General features: G+C 44.5%; 1 protein-coding gene across 1 annotated transcript; it reads left to right on the plus strand.

Annotated features, from left to right (window-relative positions):
• Positions 1-371: 371 nt before the first annotated feature.
• LOC150058430 (proton-coupled zinc antiporter SLC30A1) lies at positions 372-8,431 on the plus strand. Its single transcript, XM_090341247.1, has 4 exons — positions 372-564; positions 703-801; positions 1,322-2,252; positions 3,808-8,431. The coding sequence occupies exons 3-4, from the start codon at positions 1,631-1,633 to the stop codon at positions 4,710-4,712; spliced, it is 1,527 nt and encodes a 508-aa protein (XP_090197373.1). The 5' UTR covers positions 372-564; positions 703-801; positions 1,322-1,630; the 3' UTR covers positions 4,713-8,431.
• The last annotated feature ends 1,855 nt before the right edge of the window (positions 8,432-10,286 follow it).

The following is a 10,286-nucleotide window of genomic DNA, read 5'->3' on the forward strand; positions in this document are numbered from 1 at the left end:
AATGATTCAGGAGACCTTGAATCAGAAAAATCAGTTCCAGATTAATCCCCACTCAACCTATATGCATGTATGCCTACAATACACATACACACACATCATATGTATGTATATATATGTGTATATATATGTATATATATATATTGCACTCAATCTGGTGTTGCTAGCTTGTCAGGAGTATTTCATCATGAAAATGAACGTCCAATCGGAGAGAGTGCTTTCTGAATTCTTGCTGCCCTCCCCCCCGCCAGCAGCCAGCACAGGGTTCTGCTGTTTGTAGTCTATAAATAGTGTGAAATCATAGAGCAATGGAATTTCGGGGTTAGATGGACTCCTACGAGTTCCACTTGGCGGATTCTTAACTATCTAGGTGAAGAAACAGGTGTAGCGAGGCGAGGGGGGCTAGCCCGGAGTCACTCACCTGGAGTCTGGGCCCTAAGCTGCCCTTGGAGAATCAGTGGCAGAAATACCCACCTCTACCCAAGGTTACCTGGGGACACGGTGATGGGATCTCCAAACACTGACACACCGGGTTGGGACCCTGGCCGGGGCTGATGCCCGGCGGAGGTGCGGAGTCAGTTACCAGAGTTTAGCAGCCACAACTTGTTCAGGAGCCCGCGGGCCTCACGCCCGGCTCCTGGGACCGGAGGGAGGCGCGCCCTACGGCTCTCCCGCAGGCCCCGCTCCCCTCCCCGCCCCTCCCAGGCCGCCGAGCTGTCACCCGGCCGCCGCGCCGCCGCGCCGCTCGCCCCCACGTGGACGCGACTCGGAGGATCAAAGTCTGTCGGCAGCCCCGCCGCGCAGGTGTGCAGGGGCCGCCCCCCCCCCCACCTCCCGGGCCCGCGGCGCGGGAAGCCAGGGCACCGCTTCAGCCGGAGGCCCCGGCCCGCCCGCGCCCCGCCCCTCCCCCCACCGCGCTGCACGCGGCCCGCGACCTCGACCCTCCCCCCACGACGCCCGCCGCTGCACCCGGCCACGGCCCCCGGCCCACGCCCCGCTCCCGGAGGGAAAGGCCCCGCCTCCATCAGTTACACCCTAGACCCCGCCCGCTCCCGCCCCTTCTGCTGTTTTACCCAATAGCGATCGAAGCTGGGCGGGACGCGCCGGCTGTCGTGAGGGCATCCTGGCCAATGGGAAAGCGTGCCGAGCCTGGAGGGCGGGGCGCCTGGGGCCTTGTCACGCTCGGGTCCGTGTGAAAACGGGGGTTCCGAGTGCAAAGCAAAGTTTTTTTGTAAACCGTCTGCAAAGGCGGGCGGGGGGTGGCGGCGAAGAAGGCGCCGGAGACCGGGCCGAGTGCAGCCGCCGTCACCGCCGCCTTTTTTAGCGCCTCAGCCGTAAGCTCCTCAGTCCAGCCGCCGCGGAGGAGACCGGTAACGAGAGCCCTCAGATGCTCCGAGCCTTCTCGGCGCGGAGCTCCCAGCCGCCCTCGCCCCGCAGTCCGCCCGCTCCGGCTCCTGTTCGGGCTCCGCGAGCCGCGGCTCCCCGCCGCCACCGTTGCCGCCGCCTCCGCCCCGCCGCCGGTGTGGGGGCCGCGCCGGGCCTCGGCGTCCGCTCGTAGGACCGGCGCCTCCGGGGCCGGCGCGGGGTCCCTCCGCGGTCTCCCCTCGGGTGCGGGGCGCCCCGGGCAGCCGCCATGGGGTGCTGGGGGCGCAACCGCGGCCGGCTGGTGTGCATGCTGATGCTGACCTTCATGTTCATGGTGCTGGAGGTGGTGGTGAGCCGGGTGACGGAGTCGCTCGCCATGCTCTCCGACTCCTTCCACATGCTGTCGGACGTGCTGGCGCTCGTGGTGGCGCTGGTGGCCGAGCGCTTCGCCCGCCGGACCCACGCCACCCAGAAGAACACGTTCGGCTGGATCCGGGCCGAGGTGATGGGGGCCCTGGTGAACGCCATCTTCCTGACCGGCCTCTGCTTCGCCATCCTGCTCGAGGCCATCGAGCGCTTCATCGAGCCGCACGAGATGCAGCAGCCGCTGATCGTCCTCGGGGTCGGCGTGGCCGGGCTGATGGTCAACGTGCTGGGGCTCTGCCTCTTCCACCACCACAGCGGCTTCGGCCAGGACGGCGGCCACGGCCACTCGCACGGGGGCCACGGCCACAGCCACGGCCTCCCCAAGGCCAGCCGGGTCAAGACCAGCCGGACCGGGGACGACGAGGGCAACGCGGCGCCTGGCGAGCCCGGGCCGGACCAGGAGGAGACCAACACCCTGGTGGCCAACGCCAGCAACTCCAACGGGATGAAACTAGACCCAGCAGGTGAGCGGGGAGCGGGGGGGCGGCGTCCGCCGCAGGTGGTTGGCCCCGGGACCTCTGGGAGTCGGGGACCCTCCCGCTCGGCCCGGGGCGGGGCGGCCCGCACGCCCCCTGCTGCCCGCCGCGCGCCGCCCGCCGCCTCCCACCACGCCCCGCACCCGGAGCCAGCCGAGGCGGGGAGGAGCCGGGCGGGGGTGGGGGGGGGCGTCTGGGGTATCTGAGTCTGGAGGCCTAGGGTCTGCTGGTAGGAGGAAGGGTCCGGAGGCGACTGTCACCTCCTGGCTGCCCACCTCATCGCACTTGGCTGGCTTCTAAGCCGTCCTGGTTTGTGTGGCCAGCACTGAATCTGAGCGTTTCGGGGTCTGTTGGGATTAGAAATGCTTCCCAATTTTCGTTCTGGGGAAACCGACCATCCCTTCTCCCCGCCCCCATCCCCCATCCACCCCCATCATCTTTAGTTTGGGGGATGTTGGAAACCTTAACTCTGCTAAAGTAGCGCTTAGGCACGTTGAACAAGTTTCGTGGTGGTGTATTCAGAGCCTATAAACCCTGGTTAAAGGTTTCCTTTATGAACAGCAGTGCATGTTTCCAGTTAATTGTCCCCTAATCCCTAAAAATCATAGGCTTTAGGGATCTGTCTGGGCATGTTTAACGTTTACTTCTCTAGGATTTTTCTAATGGTGCTAAAATAATAAGTGATGGTAATGTATTGGTGTCATATATTTTCTCATACGAGTTCATTTCGTTCTGAAAATGTTTAGAATGCTCTTAATAGAAATCTGGGGAGTAAATGTTGGGAAATATGAAAAAGAATTATTACAACCCAAACTCGGATGTTAAAAGTAGTTTCTGGTTTGTTCCGTTTTGTCCCACTTGTGTTTGTCTAGTTGTCATACCCAAGTATCATAAATTTCCTGTTAGTGAAGTGCAACTTGTACCTTGAAAAGCCTTAATTAATAGTAGGTGGGTTTCTTCTGATTTAGGTTGGCAGGGCATTATTCCAAAGCAAATTAAGCTACCTCCCATATGTAGTGCAATTCCTTTAAGAGATCAATACTTTGGACTTAAAAGCTTTTAGAGTAGGTGGTAATCATTTTACTAGTTACAATTTTACTAATAATATCCTTGACTGCTGATTTATGTTCATGATAAATGTTTAAAATTGGTTTTATTCTCAATCAACATAAGTGACAGAGTTCAGTGTCAGGCATTTTCTGTTAGTAGACTAATTAGTAGACAGCTATATTTAATGAATGATAGTCTTCAAATTCATATTTTCCTTGTATAGTTGAAAAAGAATGCAGCAGCATATCCACATGATCAGGTTCCCTCAGAAAAGATACTTTTTATTTTCTTTTTTGGGAAGGAGAGGGAGTAGAGGGTGGAGGAAAGCTAGCCCTGTTCCCAGAGTATCAGCTTTTATTACATTTCTCTGAGCATGCTTTTATTGTGCTTTATGAAAAAATTTTTTTTTTTACCTTTCTCACTTGAAAGGGATGGAACAAGATACATGTTTATCTAGATGCTTTGAATTGGTATGTATCTTTTTTATTTGTAGATCCAGAAAAACCCAGAAATGATGATTCAGTGGAAGTACAAGTGAATGGGAATCTTATTGGAGAACCTGAGCGCATGGAACTGGAAGAAGAAGACAGGGCTGGACAACTCAACATGCGTGGAGTTTTTCTGCATGTCCTCGGAGATGCTTTGGGTTCAGTGATTGTAGTAGTAAATGCCTTGGTCTTTTACTCTTCTTGGAAAGGTTGTTCTGAAACAGACTTTTGTGTGAACCCGTGTTCCTCTGATCCCTGCCAAATGTTTGTAGAAAAAATGAATAATACTTATGCACCAGTTCATGAGGTTGGTCCCTGCTGGGTGCTGTATTTAGATCCAACTCTTTGTATTGTAATGGTTTGTATACTTCTTTACACAACTTATCCATTACTTAAGGAATCTGCTCTTATTCTTCTACAAACTGTTCCTAAACAGATCGATATCCGAAATTTGTTAAAAGAACTTCGAGCTGTTGAAGGAGTTGAGGAAGTTCATGAATTACATGTTTGGCAACTTGCTGGAAGCAGAATAATTGCCACTGCTCACATAAAATGTGAAGACCCAGCATCATACATGCAGGTGGCTAAAACCATTAAAGACGTTTTTCATAATCACGGAATTCATGCTACTACCATTCAGCCTGAATTTGCTAGTGTAGGTTCTAAGTCAGGTGTGGTCCCGTGTGAACTTGCCTGCAGAACTCAGTGTGCTTTGAAGCAATGTTGTGGGTCACGGCCACAAGCCCTTTCGGGAAAGGATGCAGAAAAGTCCCCAGCAGTTAGCATTTCTTGTTTAGAACTTAGTGACAATCTAGAGAAGAAGCCCAAGAGGACTAAATCTGAAGGCATCCCTGCTGTTGTGATAGAGATTAAAAAAGTGCCAAACAAACAACCTGAATCATCTTTGTGAGTCTTGAAAAAGATGTGATATTTGACTTTTGCTTAAAACTGCAAGAGGAAAAAGACTCCATTGAAATTCTAAGTTTGCCAAGTAGTGTAATTGAAGTCCTTGTCTGGTCACACAGGTTAATTCTATTTTTGTAAGAACATATTACAACTTTGTGATTACTAGTGCAGAGCACAGCTATGTGTAACAGTTTTGAAAGCCAGTTTTAACACTTTGTTACATTTTTGTTTAAAGTAAGTATAAACCTTTATATGGCATAATGACATTTGATTTCTGGTTTTCCTATGCTAAAAAAATTAGGGGGATAAATAAAATTGTTACTGGAATATCTTTGCTTTTCTTTCCCCCCATTGTTATTCTTTAGAGACTTATAATTGGTAGACCTTTGAAATCATCAACAAGTTTGTTTCCTTTAACATTTTAGGTAATATTTACTTGTCCTTTGAGATCATTATATAGCATAATGGCAGAATATTTTAAGAGTGACTCATGACTATTCCGGGAAATAAGATTAGCTATGTTCTGTATTCCATATTTCTGAGTATTAATCTAAGAAACTGACATAATAAACAATTATAGTTTACACATAATAGGGCATGTAAGGAATAAGAGCAGGGAAGAAAGTTTACTAAACTCATTATTTCGATTATTATGTTAATATTCAGACTACAACTTGAAACTATTTTGAGATTTTCAACTTTTTTTAGTCTACCAAAGTTGGTCTAAAACATGGACATGTTCACCAGCATTACTGTCTTAGAAAGACTGTTATTAGAAACAACTGAAAGATTACTCACAAACATCCAAATATTTTTAAGAATGTTGACTTAGCCTGCTAAAGGCAACTTTTAATATAATCTTCTAAATTGTGTTAACGAATAAGATATCAGTCAAAAAGTCATTTCATGATGTGTAATCGTGAATAGATTTAAACAGCTTTTCAAGCACAATGAGAATGCTTGTGATGTGCCAGGAGCCACTGACTTGAGAGAAAAGAATATCAGATGGTTAATGAAATTTGGATGTTAAGTTCTTAGAAAACAAAATAATTAAGAAAGAAAATTAAGCTTCTACAAGTCATTGTGTCTTGACATTGCTTAGTTCTTCCATCAGTGGACTATTCTGCAGGATATCACAATATCTATGCAGAAAATTATTCTTGGCTATTTCATTATTGCTATAGATGTCAAATCCCACACAAATATTTAAGAGTATTTAAGTTATATTTTTCTTGATAGCAAAGGGTTATGCTTTGTGAAGAAAGTGTAGATTTTTGTCCTCAAAAGAATGGATATTAATGTCAGTTATCATGTATAGCTCTATTTTTCTAGAAGCAAGGTATTCTGACTACTTGAGTAACTTTTATAGCTTACTACTTTTGGGAAGGCTACCTTTTTGGGGTTTGAAATAATGCATTGCTTAATAGGTCTTAAGATGAAAGTGTTGGAATACAGTTACTTTTTAAAGGGATGATCTTTTTGTGGTAAATGGTGTGTTTTTCCCCTGGTATCAGCCTATTGCTGGCAATGGGCCTATTTAAGAACAGTCAATTTTTCCATTGCGAAGGGTAATTTTAGGAATGTAGTTTGTAAACTTGGATTTACTATAATGGGCCAAAACCATAACCTGCCAATTTGCAATATACACCTTGATCTTTTGATGCTCTTACTTAGTATTGTGTAATTCTTTAACTGCTAGTTACTTTGAGTTTTACAGAAAGGTTTGGGTTTTTTGGTTTTTAAATATGAGATTTGAGGGATCTATCTGGAAAACTGAGAGCTGCAAATTGTACTGTATCATGCACATTCCTAAGTTAACATTTTACAGAATGTTTTAAGATCTTAAAACAATGTTATGTAAACATTTCAGCAATGATACAATATATAGGATAACTAGTAAATGTATTACATCCAATGGGGTTTTCTTTACAAATGCTGTTTAAGTTAACACCCAAGTATAAGACATCAGAGTAAGAATTTTTAGAAATGGCATAGAAGCATGGAACAAGGGCTGTGTTTTCTTTTTCAAAAGTGCTTAGATGATAGCATTGAGGTTTTAGTTATTTCACTTTCTTACTCTTAAGTAGCTTACATGGAACAGTGGTACCATAGGAGCTTCTTATTTTGAAAGGACTTTGTCATTGCAAAATCAGTGGGCACTGACTTCACCTTTTGAGTTTTAGCAGAGAATTATTTATTTCTTTACAATGCACTTTCTAACCCATTTTTAGCTATTAGCATTATCTTTAAGGGGGAAAAAAAGGCATACTGTTCTATTTAAGTGTTTTTGTAAAAAATTTGTCTTTTCCAAAATAGCTTCTTGAGAGAAAATAAGGGACATACCCTGAATTCTTTGGAGACTTAATCCTATTGTTCAAATATGCTGTTTAACAACACTGCATCAGTTTGAGGAATCACATCTTTCCTGTCACCTCGTTCATATTTGAGCAAGATCAGTGTAGAATATGCATTTAGGAAACGTCTGCAATCTCTTTTAAGTTTATTGAGAACGAGGGTGCTACGTTGCATGCACCCTCCAGAAAACCCACCAGAAATTTTTCCAAGCCAAATGCAGCCTTAGTAAGAGATTTACTTCTCCCTTGTCAGCTTGTAGCTGGCATGACTGTTTCTTCTTCTCCAGAGGAGTATATCTACAATTGTAAAAATATGGACTAGAGCCTGGAAAACAAAATCCTGAAAGTTTTTGCAGTATGTATTTTAGCATTTTAGAAAACAAAATGCTGAATAAGTATATCCTAAGGTATGTAATTTGAATAGGAAAAATTTCTGTCAAGTGCACCTTGGAAAGGGACAGTAGGTGGAAGGCTATGTGAATTAACATGTTTGTGTCTTGTTAGCATTCTCAGTTAATTTCAAAGTTTTGAGGGAAAAGACCTATGGAGCCTAATGTGAAGTATTTAGTAGGGTAACTGGTATTGAAGACTTCTACTGTTTTGTAGCTGGTTATCATTTGAGTGATAAATGTCATTAACCTGCTGTCTTAAAACAATCACACAGATATGGAAAAAAATTCTACAACATAAAAATATTTATTTTAATGCTGAGTTTCAGTTAAGTGATAAAACAGTGTTAAAGTCTTGGAGGTGGTGGAGGGCTTTTTGTGTGTTGTTGTTGTTTTTTTTTTTTAAATTAAAACTGTCATACAGTGTTTCACTGTCTCTGAAACGGGAGTTGTAATAGCACTATTTTGATGTAGCTCTACCGAAATGTGGCAATGCTATTTTGCTTTACTAACAAGCTCTGGAATATTTTAGCAGTCATTTCCACTGGCACAAGAGCTTTTTGTATGTTATTGAATTTAAACTTTTAAACCAAAAATTTTTAAAGGTTCAGTGTCTTTGGCATAAGATGCTGATGGGAATGTAACATACAATTCATGTGTGTTTATGTATAAAATGACACCAATTGCCATGTTATGGTTCTGCCTTGAAACAGCACAATGAAGTGTATATCAGTGTATTCTGTGATTCTTTAGAAACCTCCCTGGTGTGTTGTTGTGTCTGCTGTGGCCCATCTTCTGGGCTCGATTCCGTGCAGTTAAATGCAGCTATCATCTCAGTGCAGATGCAGATAAAATGTCTAGTGCTACAACATTTTTCCTAACCTTTTGTACGTTTTATGACTGTGTTATTTTCCAAAGCTGTTCCTACCTCACCATGAGGCTTTATGGATCGTTATGTATTATAAATGTTCTATATGAGACAGACTACTGTGTTTCCTTCTCATTTATTAAAGAGTTAAGTAGAAAAATAAACTAATTTTAATACCTACTTGGTTCTGTGCATGTGGCCTCTCCTGGATCAGGGTGGGTTATGAGAAATAAGTGGGTTTTGGGTGTTGAAAGGGAAATTGCTGTTTAAAAGGGATAGTCCCCAATGATACAATTAAAAAAAAATACAGACAGCTAGCTGGGCACCAGTGGCTTACACCTGTAATCCTAGCTACTCAGGAGGCTGAGATCAGGATCAAAGCCAAGCCCAGTCTGTAAGACCAATTTATCACTGGAAAACAGTGGTGCTGTGGTTCAAAGTGGTAGAGCACTACCCTCGAGCTGAAGATTCTAGGGTCAGTGCCCAAGCTCAGAGTTCAAGTCCCAAGACCAACCCCAAAAAAGAATATGGTGGGACCAGCAGCAAGGCCTAGTGGTAGAGTGCTTGCCTAGCATGCACAAAACCCTGGGTTTGATTCCACAGCCACATATACAGAAAAAGCCAGAGATGGTGCTCTGGTTCAAGTGAGAAAGCCCAGGACAGTGCCCAGGCCCTGAGTTCAAGCCCCAAGAATGGCAAAAAGGATAGTGGTGTGGATGAAAAATGGCAAAGTTGAGATAAAGACCTATGAGTAGTTATAAATATCAAATTTACAAATAATGCTTCATACTTTTTTAAAGGAGTGTAAACAGAATTACAAAATATCGCATGACTGTGTCTGAAACTATTAAGCTAAATCTGGTATGTTATGAGACTACTATAAGATGTAGGTAGTTTCAAGATAAAATGGCTTTTTCTTTAAAGAACTTTTGGCTAGGAGACATTTGCAAAACATCAATTATAATGCATAACAATTAAATACTCAGGGGAACAATACATATTCCAAAGAAAGAGTAAAAATTTTTGGAATAAAATTAAGATGGACAGAATTGAAGGAAACAGATCCCAGGGTAGTATAAAAATTTGAGGGTAATGATGGAGGAGACGATACAAAATGTTAAATATGCCATGCTACCCCATTTGGAATTGATTTTACAGGAACTGGAGCTGTTATTGAGTGGATAAATGAGAAGAAGGATAAAGAACTGTACAAGATAAATTTAAAATGGGGTATAAATGAGTGGTTTACTAGTGAATAGAACCAGAGCCAGTTCCTATGTTTATATTGATTTCATATGTCTGCTCCGAACACAGTGCCTAACTACAACCAATGATGTCTTAAAATTGCAGTTGACAGCATTTTTTCCCCACCTATATGTGTCGGAAAAGTATACAAGTATCTGACAATGTTCCCGTAAACAGTCTTGGGCATGAACTCAGGGCCTGGGCACTGTCCTTGAGCTTTCTCAAGACTAGCACTCTACCACTTGAGCCAGAGTACCACTTCTGGCTTTTCCTATGTGGCACCAAGGAATTCGAACCCAGGACTTCATGCATGCTAGGCAAGCACTCTATCACTAGGCTACATTCCTCCCCAACCCCCCCAAAAAAAATCTATAAATGATGCATTGCCCATTTGAGAGCTTTGCTTTTAGTTAAAAAATAAATAAATAAATAAGCCGGTCGGTGGCCCATAGCTGAAATCCTAGCTACTCAGGAGGCTGAGATCTGAGGATGACGGTTCAAAGCCAGCCCGGGCAATACAAAGCTGAGAGAGACTTATCTCCAATTAATCTCTAGAAAAAATGGGAGGTGGGGCTGTGGCTCCAGGGTAGGGTGGTAGACTTGAGCTGAAGAGCTCAGGGACAGCACCCAAGCCAGAGTTCAAGCCCCATGACCCCCCACCCTGAAAAAAGGTCTAAGAAAATCAAATAACAGGGCCAGGAGCCTATAACCTTAGCTACCCA

The sequence above is a fragment of the Megascapheus bottae genome, chromosome 10, assembly GCF_031878675.1.
Source record: "Megascapheus bottae isolate mThoBot1 chromosome 10, mThoBot2.hap1, whole genome shotgun sequence".
In the NCBI taxonomy this organism is placed as follows: Eukaryota; Metazoa; Chordata; class Mammalia; order Rodentia; family Geomyidae; genus Megascapheus; species Megascapheus bottae.